Raw genomic sequence first — 22,160 nt, forward strand, 5'->3', positions numbered from 1 at the left:
ATCCGCCGCCGGAACCTTTGGAGGCACCCTGTTTGTCTCCGCCGCTCCGAAAGGGCGGCCGCCGTTGCTGGAGAACCCCAAGAGCCCGGGCCGTCTCCGTGTCTGCCTTGATGGCTTGAAGGGAATCGTCCACTGTTTTCCCAAACAGGTTGTTTCCGTCGAACGGCATGTCCAAGACTCTGGTCTGCACGTCCTGACGGAAGTCAGTAGCCTTGAGCCATCCACGCCGCCTAAGGCACATTCCGTTGCCCAACTGGCGAAATCCAGTGTCAGCGATGTCCGTGGTCCGACGCCACCTCTCCTTCCTGCAAGATCTCTAGGGCATCCGCCCTCTTGTCGTCCGGTAGGAAGTCCAGCAGGGGGGCCAGTTTGTACCACAACTCCCTGTCGTAGCGGGCTACGATAGCCAAGGCGTTGGCCGTCTTAATCGTCGTCGCTGCAGACGAGATGACTCTGCGTCCCATCGTATCCAATTTCTTTCCCTCGCCGTCCGGCGGGGAGGTCGACGTAGAGGCTGCGCCCCCCCCGCTTTCTTCCTGGCCACCGTGGAGACGACCGAGTCCGGGGTCGGCTGTGCCCGAAGGCACAAGGGGGCCGCGTCCGGGACCCGGTACTTCTTCTCGTACTGATCCCTTCTAGCCAGCGTCGTGGATGGGTTCTTGAGGAGGGCGAGGCCCTCATCCCAAATATCGTCCAGTAGAGGTACGGAGAGGACCGTCTTCCTCTTGGCCTCGCGCCGTTGATAAAGGAAACCTTCCTTCTTCTCTTCCGGGCAGAGCTGGAAAAGCTCGGATGCTCTGGCGATCATGGAGTGAAACGATCCAATCTCGTCGGGCGGGGAAGCCGGGGTGGGAGGTGACGACGGCAGATCCTCGTCGTAAACCTCGTCGTCCGTACCCGTCGCGGCCGTGTCAGTCCCCGTATCATCCCCACGAGTCGTGGACGGGGAGGAGGGCTGAACAGGGCGCGATGGCTGAAAAGGAGGTGGAGGATGAATCCTTCTTCTCTTAGGGGGAGGGCTCCCAGAAGGGCCTGGCTCCGGGTCCCCCGTCAGGAGCGGTTCCTCCGCTGGTGGTAACGGCAGTCTCGTCCTTATCTCCGAGCATAAGGACTGTATGGCCAACAAAATGGCCGTCGAGTTGTCTTGCAGCACTGGTTGAGGGGAGTCCGACGGGCGGTCAGGGGCCCCGTGGGCACCCTCGACGCTATCGACGTCTCTTATGTCGGGGTCCCTCCCGACGGGCTGGTCTTCTTCCACGCCAACGCCGTGGCTTAAGACTTCGATCAGCTCTTCCTCAGAGGTTGAGGCGGAATCCACGACGACCTCCTGCCCCCCCTTTTTCTTTTCCGTCGGAGGTTTCACGGGGGTCCTGTCGATGGGCATAAAAGAGGACTCCCTCTGCGGTGGCAGGGAGACTCTGAGCCCCGAGGTCGCCACCACTGGTGTAGCCTCCACAGGCTGAGCCAGGGCCGCCGCAACTGTCTCTATAGAGGCCTTGGATTAAGGCTTTCACCACCTTAGGTGCGCTCACCGCCTTCTCCTTGGGGGGAGGGTCACTGCCTCGCTCCCCCTCCGATGGGGCCTTCGAGCTCGACCGGGGTCTCTCCAGGAGCTTCGCCGGGTGCTCGGCCTTCCTCTTACCCGAACCAGAGCGTTGGCCCGACCGTTTGGCGCTCCCGGTGCCAGCGGACTCGCGGTGCTTGGCCTTCTGTTGGACCCCCGTCGCCGGGGCGTCCTCAAAGGTCTTAGAAGACCGCTCGGTCTTCTTCTCGCCTGACGGGCTCTTCCCTTCCAGCCAGTTGGCGAGACGTTGATGGCGGTCCTTCATGGTCCGCTCCGACATATTGCCGCAAAACGCACAGTCCTTCTCCACGTGCTTCTTGTCCTCATGTAGGCAGTAAAGACAAAGGGAGTGTTCGTCCTCCTTAAAGACATTCTGAAGCTGGCATCCAGGGCAGACCCTGAACAGCTTTCCGGGCGTCGAGCTTCCCTTCTCCTGGGCCATGTCCGAGATGGGCCTGAGAAACTTCTGGAGTCCTCCAAAAGCGTGGCTCGACGAAATCTTCACCCTTGAGGGGCGCAGACGAATCCGACACGGGTCCCCGTTGATCGGATGAAGAAACGGTGGAGCTTGAGGCTCTTTTGACCGAAAAATAGAAGTTTTTGGAGAAAAAACGTGAAAAAGATAGCACTAATGCTCGAGAGCAATAGCATGAGGATCCCAACACTTGAACGTGCGGTAAAAATCTGAAGATGGCTGCCAGAGGCGGGGCTTAGGTAGAGGGCAGTCATTGGCTGTGGTCAGTATGACGCAGAGATCAGTGATTGGTTACTACTACGAAAGAGATCAGAAACGAAACTGATACTGATTTTTTCTTTACCGAGGATTCCCAGCCTGACGACGGGGAATATTCATGAGCATGTGAATCCATGCCAGACCCCAATGCTGGAGAACAACGATTCCTCTAGTTATGGGGGAAATAAAATAAAAAAAAATCGCTATTGAGATCCATCCGGTGGTGGCCAGGGAGGATATAGTTAGCCCTCAAAAACCGTTTGGTCAGGCGATTGCTCTTATTCAACAATTGAGGATTCCGAAAGTGACAGCTTCACAAACCACAACCCAACGCCCCCAATAACTACCTCAAAGGAAACACCACTTGGGGCCACTGAGAAGGACCCTTCATCAAAAAATAACAAAATGTCATCTAAAGACTCAATCCCAATGAAGGCCAAACACTCGCCTACGAAGAGATAAAGAACAAACCCAGCCAAAACACCTAAAACCAAACCTCTTCCGTGCAGACTACCAACAAATAACCTGCAGTCCGCCCCAACAAACCGGAATAAAGAGGCCCAGAATCCATCAGTGGGCACTCTTGATACATTTTTTAGTAAACAAGGGAAAAGGGCCAATACGGGGAAAAGCGAGATTTCCGACGCAGAGCTTCTGGAAGGGACCTTAGAAGAAAACGATCATACCCAGTTTCACACTATTCCGATGAGACTAAATTTCAACACAAACTCTTCCAACCCAAATGCCTCGACCCCTCAATTACCTATTAATAAAAGATGGCATTTTGGGAAACCCCCAACATCAAGGGATACGGAATTAAACACATCAGGAAATTCCTCACAGTTCTCAGCTCCCACGCACAGCCTTAACTAGCCAAACCTGCTTAAAGAAAACTTACTTCACAGCGGGGTGCAAGAACCTATAGCTAAACCAACTAAGCTATTACAGACTATTGACCTCTGCCTAACAACCAAGAAACTGGACTTATTACACTCAAAATCTGAGAGACCGACAACGCAACTTTTGCCTCTAAAACCTATGCAGGCAACTCCACACCAGGCACATTTGATGCCGACTAAAATGCCAACGATCAACAGACCGCAAGAAGTTCAAACTTCGAAGCATCCTACTCCAAGCACACCACCGAAGAACAGGAGACAAAGTGAAATCATGGGAGATTCCGGTAAAGAAACACCAAATAAAAAAACGGATCTACTGATAATAATGTCAGCTATCACCACAGCCCTAGCTCCGTTCACTAAATTGTATGAATCACTCAATGACTCCGTAAAGGACCAAGTATCATTGGCAGCCTCTGCACAGACAAAACTAACTTTTTTAGAAGGATTTATCACTTCAAAAACAGAAAACAGGAAGATCACTAAAGAAGTCAGCACACAAACAAGGGACCAACAACATCCCCAAGTCGACTTCGTACTAGAGAAAACATTCAATTTCAAAGCAGGAAACGCCGATAAGAAAAACAACTCTCGTTCAGTTGTATCAGCTAAGAGTTCCCAAGGTATCATGATGATGGACAAACGGAACGCTAGACTCTCTCTTTCAAGTCTCACATCAGATTCGACGAACAAAACCCATGAAGGCCAAACCCATGGAAACCAAACCACCCTCAACTTTTCTACATTTCCACCAAGCAAGACAAAAGCATTGAATGACTGTATGATCAACGACAAAGAACAGGATCTTAGAGTTTCTCCCGATGTTCCACCTACATCTTCAGCACCAGTCTCGAAACAAAATACCGGGACAATTGCCCAGCTCAAACTGGCAAAGGAACATCCTAAGGCCAAGCAAAACTCCTCACTTTCAACAAAAAGAAAGTATATCAAAATCTCAACGAAACCACCAACACCGAGTGTTACTCAAAACCATCATTCCAAATCGAACAGCAACAGATCTCCCTCTCCCACAGAAAGCGATCTAATGGATAACCCCCTGGAACTCTCTTCTCAATGGCTGGCCAAAAATCCAAAATCTGATAACTGTCAATCTTAAAGAAACACCGTTTGCTTCGATCGGAATCACGATAATGGTACACCTCCTAAATAAATTAGACTCCCAGAGCCAAAAACTCGATCAGTCCCCACGGCTGAAGACCCGAAACGAAAGACCTTGCCTTGGCAAAAACAAAGACACGCTTCTCGTACCAAAAAACGGGACAAACCCAACAATCAGAAAAATAATCATACTCCGAAAAGGTGGACATCCAGGGCGAACATACACCAAAAACGAGAATCCAGGGACCACTACCAAAAAGGAGAACTTAACTGCACAACCCCGCCAAAGTACTCCGATAGAGAACAGAAACGTACCCGTCTAATGTGACACAATAGAAAAACCGTTCTTTCTTCTTGCAACCTAGCTACAAATCAAAGAACAACCAGGTTCTAAACAGATCCGCAATAATGGATCTACTTCATCAAGTTTCGTCTCTCAGATCAGTATCAGATCATCTCGACGTTATTGAATTCTCGGGCCCTCACTCCATAGACAGTGTATATATCCATACATCTTCATCAAGCAACAGATGTAAGCTCAAGGCCGAGTCCAGAACCCTTAGAGATCTGGGTTACAACCTTGAAGAAATAAGTAGCGGCAAGAATAACTCTCGCCAAGCACCAGTTGGATCGAAAGGGAGAGAACACAAACCAAGCAAGAACATGTTCCTACCGATAAGGCAGACAGCTCTTTAAGACCTCGAGCATCATATTATGCACCCCTTAAAACATACTCTGGAGTCAGAGTACAAGATCTGGACGAAAGGAGGCCGCTCGGGGGTAATCCGGATGGTTCTTTGCGGCATCGAGTACCACACTACACATCTCACAAAACTTATTCTGAAACCAGAAATCAGGACATTGATGAAAGGAGGCCAACCGGTAACCATTACGGAAAGGAATCCATTATGGACGAGAGAAGAGCCATCAGTTACAAGGACAGACTCGATTCACTACACAAAACATCCAAAACTCAACGACACAAAAGCCCCGCAAACACCAAGATTCGATACAACGAATAACTAAGTAATATGGACTCAGAACGTCTACTGAAGGGCCCCTGGCCGAACTGGAAGACAACAATCAAGACCTCCCTAGAAGGAGGACAACTGAATTTTGCGATCATTCGTGACACTCCCTTCAAGACAACGAAAAAACTATATGAGCCTGGATCTCGGAAAAACTGACAACAGAAAGAAAGAGGATAGCCATGAACAACTGCAACTGGAGAAGACGAAGAACCTAGAAGATCATCCCACACTCACAGCAACCTAATAATGGGCTCGTGGAACAAAAGAGGTTTCACCCATTTGACATCCAAATCCAATGTGAATTTGGGATCATTAGACCTTCTCTGCTTACAGGAGACGTGGCTCCTTAAGAAGCCATCGATTGACGGTTTCTAAATCGATTTCTCACCAGCAACACAAGGCGCAACAGGCAGGCCCAGTGCAGGGCTCCTGACAGCTGTCAGAGCCTGCAGTGGTCTGCAACTCAAACAAACGCTGCTAAACAGTCCATTCATTTTAGCTTCCTTGGTTTTCAGGCAGACGACCACAGTAGGCAAAAACCTGGATAAGCCAACATCATACTTAGTGATAAACACATATTGGAATCCAAAAGCCCTGAAAGAAAAGCAGCTCTCCTGGCAGGCATTGGCCAAACGATAGAGGCTTGCTGAAACATGATGGCTATCGATCACATCATAATATGTGGGGACTTAAACCTTACCCTAGCAAATATTGGACTGAATCCATAAAATGGTGACAAATCTCAGATCAGCAACTCCAGAACTCCCAACAATCAGAGAATCCGACCAGAGAGGCAAGAGCTGGGAGATACTTATGGACGAACTCGATCTTCACAACCTCCATTATCTGACCTCTCCAACACTCAACCTCATGCCTACCTAGGAACAAGGAAACCTCAAAGCCTTCCTGGACCACATATATGTTTCCAGAAATTTGCTTTCAAAGATAACTGCATTTGAAGTGATCAGAACCAAACAGTGACCACAACCTTCTGAAGGCTACATGTTCGGCCCCAGAACCAAAATCAGAGGGAAAAGGAAAGAACATGATTCCGTCAATCGATATCAATGGAGCAGGGACAAGACTAAGACTCACTAGTGAGGCAATAAGAGCAATCGCAAAGAAATATGAAAGAACAATCGATGAACAAGTGGGGTCACTAACATCTGATTACTACCCCCTATTGATCCCTTACCAGCAACAAAGAAAACCTCAACCACTTGCAAAGAACCCCCAACACACGAGTAACAAGCGACTGGTGGACAAAAATAGGAGAAATGAGAAGAATCCTCCGTAAATCAAAATCTTGCCCCTCACTACAAACAGCCGAAGCAGCAGTGCTTGCAAAAAAGTCTTACAAAAACTGGATAAAATCGCATTGTGCAATACTATACCAAGAAGACTCCGAGCACATGCTAAGGACTCTAAGCGGGAAGCAAGCTAAAGCTTTCTGGACTCTTATCGATCCGAAAGGAAACAACTCCAAGGATGCTTTAGCTAACTCAATCGGGGAAGCACATTGGATTTCTTTTTTCTCAAACATGTTTGCCCCTCCAAGGGCAACACTCACGAACTTCCACGGGTCCAAAAACATCAATGGGACATAGAACGTGACGAAATGGAAATCTGCAAAAAAATACGGAAACTGAATAACTCCCGGGCACCTGGACCGGATGGAATCTCTAATGTAAATCTCAAAAACATAGAATCATGGGGACCCCTTATAGCCCAAATATTTCAACAATACGCTGATGCCCGCTCTATCCTGAAATCTTGGAAGACAGCAAACGTTGTCCCAATTTTCAAGAAAGGCGAGAAAGGGAATCCATCAAACTATCGACCAATCGCCTTACTGGATACCATCGGGAAACTAGTCGGTGTCTTTCTTTTGGATAAATTCAAGATCTGGACAGTTACCTCTGAAGCTCATGACGATTTCCAAACAGGATTTGTCAAAAACATTGGAACAACGGCCAACATAATGCTATTAAGCATACTTAAAGCAAAGGTTTTAGAGGGATGTCCAAAGATCCATCTGGCGTTTATAGATGTCTCTCAGGCCTTTGACACAGTCAACAGAGACAGACTTTGGAGAAAACTGACGAACTGGAACTGTCCTCCATCAATCCTGAATCCAATTATCGAGCTTTACTCTGGAACCTCTATGAGGGTCAGACTCAATGGATTAGGCCAACTTTCAGAGGGGATTAATACCTACAGAGGTGTTATAATGCATTAATTGGAGACTATCAAAACTGGGATCCTACAGTCAGATCATTTCCACCGAACATTGGAGACGAGAAAGTAAGCAGATTACTTTATGCCGATGACATCTTAATATTGTACCAAACTGCTATAGGTCAACGTAAACTAGACTCACTCTCCGAATATCTCCAGGCCAATGACCTGATCCTCAACTCAACAAAAACAAAAATAGTGACATTGGAAAAAACAACACGAAAAGAAAAATCGAAATGGTCTTTGGCAGGAGAAAGACTGGAAAACAAATCGTTCTGATATCTGGGAGTCACGATCAATTCAAACCGTTTTGAAACCCCAATGCAGGAATCCATGATTGCAAAAACTAAAATCATGCTAACACAAGCACGAATCATGGATAAAAAAAATTCGGAAAATTTTTCTTGAAACCAGCTCTGAACTTTTACACAGATAAAGCTGTACCTGCTATTACTTATGGTGCAGAAACGATGCCCATGATACCCGAGAGAATCTGGACAAAACTAGGCCTATTTTGGAGGAAACTTTTGACGCTCCCGCAATCAACACCAATGGCATTGATTCGTAGAGAAATTAACGTCCTATCACTAGGGGGAAGAGTCAAACTGAACACCTTCATGTTGCACAGGAAAATAAGACTATCCTCTAAGAAGATCTTCAAGGCATTAAACAAAGAGCTAAACAAAGGCTCCAACACCATTCTTTCTATATGGGAGCAAAGAAACACGGAAACACTTGCCGAAATAGGAAGCTCTTGGGAAGAACTGGAGTGTAACCCAAACGAAACCTCCACAAAATGTAAGGAAATGGACTGGATCAAAACATTGGAAGATGCCTCGAAATACAAATCAGCCTTGGACCTACCAGTAAAACAACAAAAACAAAACGAGCTTATGAGTTACTTGTTAAAAGGTCCCAGCAAGCAATTTAGAAATACATACCTAAGGGCAAGGCTGAATCTTCTAAACACTAAAGAAAACGTATTCATTAGAGGCACCGTTACCAACAATCTTTGTAGATTTTGCAACAAAACAAACAGTCGAAACAGTGAGGCATCTCCTACTGTCGTGCCGAGAACGGTCCTCAAAAAGAATGATCCATATGGGACACCTCTTCAAATGGTGTAGGGAAGAAGAATATTGGTGGAACATTCTGATGTCGGGAGGCAACACCAAAACAGTAATTTCGGTTGGACAGTTCTTTCAGAACATAAACTTGACGAGAGAAGAAACAATTTGAAACCAATTTAGAAAGCAAACCACAGTAATGACAATGAAACGACCAAAGGAAGGAACATATTTCACACCCTTTTGTAAAAACTGTGAAAAACTGTTTAATCAAAAAAAAATAATAATAAGTGATTGGGTTACACATTTTGAACAATAAATACATCTCTTCAAAAAGATTTGTTATCTGCACAACATTTGAGTTACCTTTGAATGAAATCAAGTACTTCTTTTCATAACCTAATTGGTGGACATGCCATATGCAATAATGTATGTTAACAAACATCCTTACTACGCTCCAGTTTTGGCCTTGACTGCTCAAACTTTACCACTTGCTTCGCTAAGCACGCTAGCAACTAAAATCCCACAGTTGTTGAAATTAATAGCTCAGTTAGGAATGAACCTCTTTTTTAGATGCAAGTCTTCTGGGAGACAAGAAAGTCATTTGAGGCAGACAGAGAAGCCTCTGAAGGTCAGCTATACAAATGTAGACAGGACTTTGTAGCTATATGAAAAGTAGTGAAAAAAACAAAATGTATTGTATAGAAAACTGTACACAACATGGTAAAGAAAACTAAAGTAGAGCTATGAAGAAAGCAATCAGTAATGCTAACCTCCACCCGCCACCTTCAAATAGGGAAAAGCACAGACACTGCTCCTTGCATCTATTAAGACAACGCTTTTGGAAACAGTCTGTTGTCCTACAGGACCCCGACAACAGGTGCCACAGGTTTGGAAGAAGAGATTTAAAACTATTGTGCATTTCCAGTCCAGAGATATTTTTGTTAATTGTATAGTGTGGCATGTCCATTTTTGTTTCTGAAGTAGAGATTCTAGAAACCTCTAAAATATTGCAGTGTACTACAGTAGTCTAAGTTGGTATGATTGTTTGACATTAACAAGAGTTTGACTAGCCAATTAGCATAATAAACACTACAATATTATTACAAATTTAATTTAATGCATGCATTGGAAAATTTCATGGCAGGCACAGAGGAGTCAATATGCTGCATCCTTTATTTTAAACAGCAAGTCAAAACCAAAAACAAGAAACTGACTACATGTCCCTTAATTCCCCAGCACATCACCCACAGTACCACGCAGCACCCACATCAAAGTCTTCCCTTTTTAGCCTGATCTCTGGAGTGAATGGTCTCCTTACTTCCACATGACGTTATTTCGTAGTGAGCGAGTGATGCGTGCTATCAGTTCATTCATAGGGCTCTGCGCACTCTTTGCCCCAGAGCTTTGCTCGAGGAGGCTCATGCTTATCAGCCCTACCTGTGCTTCCTCTTATTGTATTGTTCCTTCTTGTGGAATTAGAGAAAGTCTATGCTCTGCCTGGCTTTGTGCACTTCCTTATTTGTTATTAGAGCATGCATGCTTTGGCTTAGGAAATCTAGAGCATGTATAATTCATACATGTTTTAATTATCCACACTCTTATTTCATCACCGGCAGAATATGGGCTGGCTCTTCATAAGAACATCAGGGATACACTACATATTCCTTTAGAGCAGGGCCATTCACCAGGTCTGCATAATACTACAAGTCCCAGGGGAATAGGTTTGGACCTGGTTCAATCCTGAGCACCCCACACTTCTACATACGGTTGCGTATGTACATGCTCCCAGTAATAGCTAGATGGATACAGCAGCCAGAGCCCGGCTCAGAGCTGAATGCCTTTGGCCAGCTCTTACTGAAATCTGCCACCCCTTTCATTAATCCAAAGATTAATGTTTTTTCTAAGTATGGGAAGGATCAGAGCAAGGGGACGGATGTGGTCTGGCGTGCTTGCTAGGATGTTGTAGGCCACCTTTTAAACATTTTTTTGAAGAATCATAATTTGCCAGACTTGATGGTTGGCCCAGTGGTCCCGATGCACTTCGATAATGTGGCCTTGAAAGGAGAAAGGAGAAACAGTACTGCTGAAGTTAATCCCAAAGTTGGGCAACCTGCCAGATGGCTAGCCCACAAATGCATAAGGATTTATCTTTGGATTCAAAACTCTTACAGAAGTGAGATGTTCTGCATCTACATTCTTGTCCTTTATCAAGGCGCAGATGGCTATGCAGCAGATATTTTGCCTTCGGGTCTCTTCCAGGGTGATGCAGAGGCCACTTTGCGAGACAAGCTCCACGTTAATCAGTGCCTTAACTTGGTGGAGGTAGCCTGCTGGCTATCCAGGATGCTCAGAATCCAATTTTCCCAATTGGGTTAGAAATTCTTCAGAAGAGGGTTTCCCACAGACACAGAGGATGGGGTTTTAACAGTGATAGTGGCCAGTTAACATCCACAAGTTGGAGGGGTGGCAGGGGGGTTGAATAAACTTTTTTCTAGATAATGTAAGTTCTCAGGACAGGTAGGTTATATAGACTCTGCAGGGGCTTGGTCTAGAATTTGCACAGAAGCCAAATCTGACAACTTGTCTCTGGAAGGAGTTTTTTGGGAGAAAGGAGTAAGAGACTTCCACCTTTTGTAAAGAAGTGAAACTCGTTTATGGACCAAATAAATCGCAGGTTTATTAATATGTAGCCTTTCACCATCTCAAAATGAAGACTACTGCAATGCTACGTTATGTGATACATTCCAGGTATTGGATGTTCATCTGGACCCGACTGATGCCTACTTTACGATCCCAGTTCACGCTAACCTAAGGACATCTCGCCAGTACAAAGAAGAACGGGTGTGGGGTAAATGGTCTTCTGTTCACATGCCTTCCATTTAGGCATTCTAGCAGCACCTTGGGGATTCACTGAGATGTTTCCACTGATGGCGGACCATCTGTGCAACAGGGGCAATCACATTAGTTACCTGAACAATATTCTGACAATGTCCCAATGACGCCAGGAGGCCATCAGTCACTTGTACAAGGCAATGCTTCTCCTGCATGGGTTTATCATAAATCCAGACATGTGCACCTCTCAGTCCATGGAATTCAGATTTGCTCCCTTTGCCTTCTCTTATCCAACATTATTTCAATAAAGCGGGAGTTGAGGGCTCTTTTGCCAATTCTCACCCTCTCACACCTCTGGTTTTGTCGATAGGCCTCGTTTCCCTCTATCTAGGCCCTGATTCCCGGGACCGTGAATTGCATGACCCTGGCGAAACTAAAAGTTGGCTCTACCCAGCAATGGCAAATCTAGTCAGACAGTAATACCTTGTCAGGGGAGGCAAAGAAAGAAATAAGAGTGGTAGCCTTATTCACACCCAGATCTATTAAATTCCAACACAGCCTTACTTGGATGCAGAGTCCGTTGTGGTTAAACCTCAACAGTAGGGCTAGGTTCACATTCACAGTCGAGGAAGCTCCTTTGCAGGGACAACATTCATAAGACAGGTAGTTCATGGTCCTATTTTTCTTCAGAGTAACATTACTGTAGTGATGTACATCAATTGGCCGAGAAGCAAGAGATACAAAAACTCTAATGGACTTGGGCAAGAAGTTGCTGAAATGTTGCTGGCTCAGCAGATTCAGGTAAAGGTGAAATGCCTTCCAGGGACACAACGGGTTAGCGGACTGGTGCTCGGAAGAACTCAAGGATTCAAGCCATTGGCAGCTCCACCCTTGTGTGTTTTGGGCCCTTTGGTCCCAGCAGGGTCACATGTCCATGGAACTTGTCAATTCCAGGATAAATGCAGAAGTGAGGAGTATCTTCGGATGTCAGGCCAGACCCAGACATAGCAATACATACTTTGTTTCATCTTTGGGACGATGGTTGGCTTAACACTCTCCCTCCCCTTTCTTTTATTCCAATATTTCTGTTGTAATGTATCAGGAGGGTTGTGCCTCTATCTGGTACTGTTAACTTCAATTTGGCCAGCCTTTGAGTGGTATTCCTTGGCCCTACAAATGGATGTGCCAGTGAGACCTCCGCTATTACCAGTTGTATTATCTGATCCAGCAGGCTTCGTTCATCCACTGATCTTGGAGGACTCCCCTTGTGGCTTGAACAGGTCAGGGCTTCCAGGACATTTCACAGGGGGCTGCAGGCTTTTTAACAGAAACATGTGCCACTGGCAGTTGGACAGCCTAGATTTCTGCTTGGCAGGTCTGGACACTTCAAACCAAATCACGCTGATCATCTTACAGCCCCTGTGGTGAGATAGCCATATTCTTGGCAGTTGTTGACCCAACTAGTTTGCACAGCAGTGAACAGGTACGGAGAGCCCATTCTTGCTGGTTATGTAGTCTTTGAAGGGGAAAAAGCCCCTTGATCAGGTACCTACTGTGCGGGGTAGGGATTCTGAATTCACCCAAGCCATGTTAGTCCGGTCAGGTGTCAATTTGGTTTTGGCAATGTTTTGCTCTGGCGGAACAAGGGCACCTTCCCTACAGGCAACTTCTGTGAAGTGGGTGACGCTGTGCTGTCTTGCTTTCGAAAGGTTCTCAGAAGTCAGAGCCTTGGATTGTAAGGTTTTTTTCATTTCTGCCCAATAGCGTTTAGTTCTTCGTTGGTCTATGGATGAAAAACTCTTTACAGGTTTGTTGAATATCCTTTTACAGGTCATCCTAAGTTATGTTGTGTGCTTTAGCATGGTCCTTTAAACGATGCAAAGTATTGTACCAAAAACTTTAGAGTCTTCCTCGCGGCTGCCATTCCTTCAGGCGTCCATTTCAACAGGTTTTCTCTCCCACTCTAGCTATGTGGGCTTGCTGGCTTGTGTCCCAGGCCGGGTGGACATTTCCGTCTTTGGTGTACTGGTACCCCTTGCCGAATGTGCCCCAAAGTCCTTTTATGGTGGTGCTTTTTTGGAAGATGACCTTGGGTCTATGGATAAGTTGTATGAGAATGTATTTAGTACTTTTTTTTATTGTAAAACAGTGGAGCATTTTTCAGTTGTGGCTTTGAAAAAGTACAGTTATTTTTTAATTTACGATGTAAAGTGGGGGTTTTATTGAGGTACCGTGATGAGGCTGTTCCCTCCATGCCATTTTCAGCCTTGAGTGGTGGGGTCCAGTCTACACTATCTGAAGACAGGATACAGGAGAGGCATGGCAGGTCGAGAACATTGGGGTCAATACCAGTCACCAAATGAGGGTGGTTCACTCCAGAGGGCTGACGAAAATGCAAGGACGTTGGAGCTGGCTCAGCCCGTGACTGTGGTGGGAAACTGGGGCATTATGAGACGTGTCCATTTATCCAATTTCCAATTTGCTTTTAACTTGCTGCGGTTTAAAAAAGGTGGCATAACCCCATCCTCTGTGCCTTAACAAAATCGCCATTTTAGTGCGAGACGCAACATGACAATCTCTGCTATTTTGAGAACTGGAACACAACCTTGGTGAGCCATAGTTAACAAAAATGCAGGACGTAGGCCGAACGGTGCATCATGTAAACTGTCCCTTTTCAGAAGCACAGATTGTTATTAAATGTGTTTGCAATAGTTTAAATGATTCATATAACTGAGTTCATAACTTCTATAGACTCCAGAAGGAGTATAAAAGGAAAAGCTATTGTTATGGTAAGACTGTATATACTAAAACATGAGCAAAAACGTGTTCATTGTGGCTTCGAAAAAAAGTTGTGCCATTTTTCAAATAAAAAAGAATTCCTTAAAATGAATCAGTTTGGACAATACAAGTTTTCTATTGCAAAGTATACACCTTGAAAAATGTTGCCCATACTGCAAGCAACAGGCAGAATTAGTATTAAAAACATTTGCCACAAAAAGTGAAATGCTGCATTGCTAAATACAAACAAAAATACCTTAACAAGATCCTGACGGAGAAAATAGTGATACCCTAAACTTAAGTCTAAAACGTCTTACCTACGAGAATGCCCTGTAAAAGCTACATTAACATTACTATTCATAAACACTTGAAAAAGAGGTCTGGTCTGTTATAGGCAACTTAAGTCACAAGAATTCTCAAAAAAGGTCTAAATATTTCTGGCATCTCTGAAGAACCCACCACACGCAGTGTGCAAACTCGAATATGTTGGTGACAGTTGATTCAACACAACAGTTGAGGTTAAGCAAACGTCCCCACATTGCCTTTAAAGCATTCCATATCAACGTGGTTTCCTAAAGCAGCGATATCTTTTCAGACAAATAAGTAAGGCAATTAAAGCAGACGACCTAAAGACTGGAAGCAGAGGTAAACAGATGTAAACAGATGTACGTAGAGTTTGGCATTTGCCTAAAAGCACAGATAGGCGGCAACACGAATAATGAGAATCTTACCTCGACATTCTCAAAATACCCACATGAACTTAAAAAAAATATATATATATATATATTTTTTTATTCCTTCTTCGCCAATGTTCAAATGTATCCATCTGGACAAGATGCAGCTTAAAAACGCAAACCAAGTCACATGGCGCACTTAACTCCTTTACTTAAAACGAAGCGTGAACATACCGCACACCCACTTAATTAAAGGAAAACTAAATAGAATTGTTGCACAATGAACACACATTGCTGCCATACATGATGCAACTCCTTACTGTTTTAATTATGCTCGCAGCAAGGGAGTCCAGCCTAATTGGTGGGTGCTCCAACGGGGCAGGCGTCCCTGCAGTTATGAATCACATTCTACATAAACAGTCGTGCCAGCAGACTTCTTAAAGCCAGGGTTTACTTTGCAATGCGCCGGCGGCGTTACCTGTCTCGGATGGACATCGCTCTGCTGGACATATCCGCCACGTCCCCCGCGTCGCCCGGTGAAGTTTCACACAGTGAGGTCGGCTGCGGCGCGCCCTCGTCACGTTCCCCCTCGCTCTGCTGCTCGCAGGACACCGCGGCTGCAGTGCTGCGAGACCCGCTCTGCGTTGGTGCACTCGGAAGAGGCTCATGTGTAGGCTGAACAAACTCTGCTTTGAGAGGAGAAATGCAGCATTAGCACGTGGTGCTATTAATACGCACATAGCAAACATTTCATTCCCGGGAAGCCGTTAACCCCGAGCAACATTCAGCGGCACTTCATCTGCGACTCTCAACATATGAAGCGCTTTCCCAGCAAAGGAACTCGTGCTGCAGCGAAAAAGCATGCAATTCCAATGGCTGCAGTAACGGCCACCGAGAAGAGTGATCAATTATAAATGGCCATGGGCTGGGAGCAAAAGCTGGGAAAACAGTACATGTGTGCCCTTTAATAAGTTTATTTCGTCAGCAGCTTGAGACAAACCTAGTATTACAAGAACCATCTATGGTCAGCGGAGTAGCGAGCATTGCAAGATTGGTGGGGCAAGCCATGAAAAAAGTCCTACTTCCAAACCCCCATCGCCCCCAAAAGCAATGGGCACAATTCTATACGGTATTATTTGCACGCACAATCACATTTTTTTGGTAACATTAGTGGCAGATGGAATTTCAACATGTTCGGAAAGATTCCTCTTTACTGCACCTTTCCTTCCATTTCTGTGGACCCCTAAACTTTTTGCAATGCAGTTGACTACACTGTATTTTGCTCATCTGTTATGGGGAAACCAACATGTCCTTCAGGCTGTCAATATACATTTTACAATGCAGTACAATGGGGTAGACATTTTGTTTGGCCCTAGACTAACGCTCAGGATTTTTGGTTACTCTAGATGGGCTAAATGGACAAGCTGGTGGCAGCAGTGACTTTTTTGGCAAAACAGAAAGGTGATGGCTGGAAGGTTTTGAATTAGTCATAACCACGGGCAAAGCTCTGGGCAACCCTCCAGACCATGGTTTTGCAGCCTGCCAAGCCATTACAGAAGGGGAAAAACCATATGCAAGTGACTTTTTTTTACCATGTTTTGGTGGATTTCGTTTTAGCCTGATCGCGTTTAGCACGTTTGACTACTAACTGTGGCTTGTCCTTTGGTCATCTGGTATTTTAGCCTTCTTCCTGACCTTTGAGTCCAGGAAAATCCTTTCAGTGCCCAGGAAAGCAGAGGCTTTCGGCGGGCTATATGCGTTTGCTGCTAGCAAGTTGGCTGGGGCTGTCTGGTACCAATCCACAAGAGTGTGTGTGTACGTGTGTACGTACGTGTGTGCGTGGGTGTACGTGTGTGTGTACACGTGTGTGTGTGTACACGTGTGTGTACACGTACGTGTGTGTACGTGTGTGTATGTGTGCGCGCACGTGTGTGCACACGTGCACGTGTGTGTGCACGTGTGTGTGTGTCAGATCTGTTATTGGCTAGTGGGAGCAGCTGCACTTACCTGGCTTTTAGAAGAGAACCCCTGCACCCACTCTAAAGAGATCCTGGAAGAAACTGAATGAGCCAAGACTTCTGTCCAGCTACAAGACTTGCGAGGAGACGCTGGACCAGTCAGAAGAAAGCTTGGCAACCAACTTCTGCTGCTGCTGCTGCTACTGCCCTGGTAGAGCCCTGTCCTGTGAAAGAGATCAGGCAGTTCTGCAAAGGAGCTGTGATGCTTGGAGTGGAGGGACATCCATTCTCGACATCAGCTTGGAGTCCTACGAAGAAGAGCCTTCGGAAGTGCCCCAGGACCGCCCTGTGGCTGACCAGCTCAGTTTGGGTGACCTTACTGCAGGCGTCGCCATTCTGAGTTGAGGCCTGGAACTTGGGGGAAGAGGGGTTGTGCAAATCTTCAGCTTGTGCAACAAGATTTACATCTGCAAAATATCGAGGTCCTAGCATCAAGGGGACCCGAGATAAGAGGGAAAGTCGGACCGCTACAAATAAATCCCTTTGTATCGCTGTGCATCAGTGGCCGTCGTCCGAAATTGCTTACCTGTGCCCACTCCGGTCCCGAGAGGGGCCCTGCATCGAGTTCTGCTGTATTCTTCAACTGGGAGACTTGGCATCAGCATTAGACACTGACCGGAGAGCTGCTCAAACCTGAAACCACTGGCAATCAAGGGCTGAGGCTGACTCGCAGGAAAAGCGACCTTGTACCTTCTTCAATCCATCTGTCAAGTTGTCTAAAGTATGGGGGGTGAGTTGTAGCAATACTTACCTGACCCCTAAACTCCCTTTTAAAAGTTTGGATAACTTTTAGAAACTTTTGTCTTACTTTGGCTTTGCCACTGCTTGTTCACACAAGCACTCTGAAATTTGGGAACGCGTTTGTTAGCTAGTATAACTCGTCCTCTGACACTTGGAACTGTTCACATGACCCCATAGACCCTACCTTCATTTTTTCCAGCTTTACAAAACTGTATTGAACTTTGCTCAACATTTGGGCAAAAGGCCCTACACATATTAGGGATGGAATCTGAAGTTAGGATTGAATCTCTGCAGGGGATGATATGTATTTTGGCCTGCACCAGTAATTGACATGCATCTAATTTTTAGTATTGAGTGATAATATTACCTGTTAGTGGTCATTTTTCACTGGGCTATTTGGCCATAAGTAAAGAAGTATTTTTATACCTGTTTGTCCAAGTGTGTTCATTGACTGCTTCACTCGGTGTACTCATTGTGGACCCCTTACAAGCTCATCACCTCTTAAGACTTAGACCATTCGCCTTGCTACCTTGAAATGGTTTGGCTACAGCTCCCAGAGTGGCACCCGTCACAATATAGGTTGGCCTTCTATATATATGTCCACCAGGCCAGAGTACAGAAAATCAGTCCTAACAGACCACATAAAAAGAAATAACTGCAAGACCGTTACAGATACAGGAAACTCCTCTATTAGATGTCTGCCCAGGCTCTGTGGGGCAAAATATATGCAAACCACCTAATTTGCACATGGATTGCACCAACATAAGTGACTTCACAGAAAAGGACTTTGCAAGGAGCATCATCGGTCTTTGATACTTGGAGGCACTACGGAAGTGACTTCAGCATAAGTTGCCATAATTAAGCCAAGTGGCAAATAACTGGTGTAAAATAACTAAATTTCACCATTATTATTTATGAAGCAACGCTATAGGAGATATTGGAAGCAAACCACATTTTAAAAAAAAGGAAAAAACTTTGCACTATATACATTGTCATAGAAATCTGTTGAGCAATAAGAATATGGCTTTAGTTTTATTCTCCCCATCCTGCATGCAAAGTCACAATAGTGAAGAGGGAGACCCAAACGTGGCCCTCATTACACCCAGCCCACTTTCAGCCCGGTGACAGAGAAACAAGTGCTGTACATCGCTTCTGGGCACTTCCTCTCCATCATTGATGTATCGCAGGTGTGAGCTCAGACAACCATTCAGACCATACCCGGATGACAGTATTGAAGTGCTACAGCTGTCATCAATTGAACAAGTATACTGACTGCAACCTCAAAGAACACAGACACGACTGACATCACGACATATACGTTAGACATGAAGCACATAGGCATCCCTGCACCAAGTTTTACAGACATTTAGTTTATTGCTGTTAGACACAAAGCAAATACGTATGAGTCACACAGTTAGCGGACCAACACACACACTATTTGCTACTCGAAATCTGCAAGATGCTTGAGAATAAATCTGAACGGCTTGCATACACTTAACTGCAGCTAACATAGGCGGCCATGCAAAAAAAGATGGAAGCCATTGGGGTGAATGGGAAATGCAAGACGAACTTCAGAACACAGGGAAAGGCTGACAGGCTGATCCTGCTGAAGCAGGCGACAAGGCTTCCAGCACGGACACCGTGCACAGTCAGGGTCATGTAGGGAAGGAAAGTTTCCAGTTAACAGGAAAGATAGGACACCTGCGAGGGAAACAGTCAAAAATCCTCTTGATTACAAGTAAGAGCGCTCAATTTTGTGGTCCCTACACACGTGACTCGAATCTACGAGATGGGGCCTATTCATTCGAGGCACATAGAGAAAGAAGGCTGTTCCCATCAAACTACTGGCAGGAAGATACCAAGGAGCTACAGGCTCAAGGCTGAATATTTTGTCTCCGGGCCTAGGAGATCAGAGATGCTATTGGAGACATGCAGAGCCTTTGTGGTCGTTCCCACTACCTTGAATACTTGCCCTTGGCCTGGTAACTGTCCAAAGCTCCAAGTCTGAGAAGACCCTTTCTGTCCAATCTCTAACCACTTCCACGATAAGCATACACTATGTTGCACCGGCTAATCACTTTGATACTGACAGAGGTAGTCTCAAGAGGAGCCAACAGATATGGCTTACCCAATGATCATACTAATCCCTTAACGAATGCATATATAGTTTGCCTCACTAACCAATCCCTTCCCCTGTTAGGGTTTTGGGATCATTTTTGTGAGGTCACTTGTTAACGAAATGGAACGACAAGCGCCTGAAGAGGGAGAGCACTTGTGAGTTCATGTTGCGATCCCTGCCATTTTTATTGTTAATAAAGACAGTGAACTTTGTCCTATGGCTGGGTCTTCCGTTCCTAGGCCAGGGGATTTCCAGGGCCCAGTGCCTCTTGCATGTAGATGGGGAGACTGATAATAGTTTACCTGCCACTATTACAATAGAATTAGTGTGAGCTTAACACATGCCCCCCTTGGGTTTTAAAGCCATAGTTATATTAGATGATATTATGATCATAATGCTGCAGCTTTATGAAATAATGACTATGACTTTAAAACCCAAGGGGATTTGTTAGGCTCACATTAATGCTATAATTTATGCACCCTTCTCGTTTGATCACCCCCATTTCTTAAGGGACAAAAGACCCTGCTAATAGTCACCCCCTCCCCTCCGTGCTCACTGGCTCCCAATGTGATACTCTGTTGACAGAGCAACAAGTCAGAACCTCGGGAGAGCGGCTCTGAGCTCCATGGGAAATTGTCCTCGCAGAGGGACACCTCTCCTTTTCAACACCTCATTGGCAATGAAGGTGCCAAACGGGAAAGGTGCCCTGCTGCCAGGACAATGAGGGTGCTGAACACCTCCTGCTCTGCCAACGGGACCCCTTTCCTGTTTGGAACTCAGTGTTAATGTGGGTGCAGAACGGGAGAGGTGTCACGCTCCCAAATATCCCAGGCTGTCTAGTGAAAGGTGAAAGCCATGGTGGGGCGGGGGAGGGGTCAAGCTTCCCTCCCTGCCCCAAACCACCACCCTCTCCCCCAGCTCGGTACATCATTGCATAAGGTGCATTGCTACTGCTCTGCCTACTGGGTTCAGCAGCAATTGCAGGTGCATTTTTTCAATGGAGTGACCCGAGTATTTTCACAAAAATTAGCCTGAACAAAACCAAACCAACCAATTGGATTTCAACGGGCTTCCTCTTATGCCCCTTACATCTTCACTTCAATAATAAGTGTTGGGTTGAAACAGTGCCATTGTACAGCAAACCTTTATTAAGAATAGGTAAAAAGCCATACCACTTGTAAAAGGCCCCTACAGAGCAGATTGTGCAACACATTTTCATGTTTCTGGGGTCTATAATATATGCCTGCAGTGACATCCCAACACATTTTTGGTCTGTGTACCCACACTAGGCCAGCTGTAACAGTGAACCTTTAATTAAGCATGCCCCCACAATGTATCCCAGCATTGCCACTAGCATGTTTTCGTGATGCCTGTGCCTGCAGTTAGGGAGATTCCTCATGTTTATGCTTGATCCCCTCTCCTAGAGAGCACTTTTTGCTGGACTTCTGGACCTTTTTCTTTGAACCCTGAATGAGTGGAGCCTTTTTCGACTCACTCATTCTTGTGGGCTCTGTCTTTTGGCACTCTATTCTTTGTATTCTACCTGTACTATGGAGTCGGTCTGCTCCATAGCTCTTAAAGGCATCTCTTGACTGCTGCAGCACACAGCTCCTTATGGGCAGTGTTGCTGGGGACCCTTAGGGTCCTCCTTTAAGATCATTTTTCTATATCCTCGAGTAACTACAGTTCTTAAGGATTAAGAGACAAGTAACTCTCCCAAAACTCTATAATCTGAGAGATTGGCACACACCACCTTCAGTGGATACCTAGTATCCTCCTTCGCTCTACTCTTGTGATTGTTATGGCTGGTGGCAGTGGACGTGTTCTACCGACCATTGTGTAGTTTGTATACCGCAGGATATGTCCATAGCCTCAGTAGTGCACAAATAGGGGCACCCAACTTGGGGAATCCTTTCTTTTTCCACCATTACGAGTGTGGTGGTTCTTTGTTAGCCCGTCTACCATTGTGGGAGGAGGAGGTCAGTGTGTGTTGCCACTGGCAGGAACTCTTGGGAGTCCCCCGCCTAGGCTCCAGAGTGTCTGGGCAGACAGGAAGTGAGCAATGAGTTTTCCACCCCCCTGTCCTTGGTCTGCCAGAGTGCCTGAATAGGACCAGCTCACAGTGGGTATGGCTGTCCTGATTGGACAGCCAAACGCTCCTATCTGTAAAATGCTGAGGGAGATTGCAGAGAAGTGTGTGCTGGAACTGTATAAAAGGTGAGGCTTCTTGAGTGAAAAGCAAGTTGACCACTGGAAGCTGAATTAAATGAAGACGACCAGAGATGCCTGCAGACCCTTTGCAACACTGAAGAGACCACTGCTGTCCTGATCCCGTATTCTGTGC

At 45.8% G+C, this 22,160-nt stretch overlaps 1 protein-coding gene across 5 annotated transcripts in view; it reads right to left on the reverse strand.

The window, feature by feature from the left end:
* Positions 1–22,160, reverse strand: part of SVIL (supervillin) — a 950,451-nt gene that overhangs the window by 430,700 nt on the left and 497,591 nt on the right. For all 5 annotated transcript variants that reach the window (XM_069648084.1, XM_069648081.1, XM_069648082.1 and 2 more), the window contains one exon: positions 15,417–15,627. In XM_069648084.1, coding sequence (XP_069504185.1) covers positions 15,417–15,627 — 211 coding nt within the window. The remainder of the gene's footprint in view (positions 1–15,416; positions 15,628–22,160) is intronic.

This window comes from Ambystoma mexicanum, chromosome 2q (genome assembly GCF_040938575.1).
Source record: "Ambystoma mexicanum isolate Mex_15411 chromosome 2q, UKY_AmexF1_1, whole genome shotgun sequence".
Taxonomy (NCBI): Eukaryota; Metazoa; Chordata; class Amphibia; order Caudata; family Ambystomatidae; genus Ambystoma; species Ambystoma mexicanum.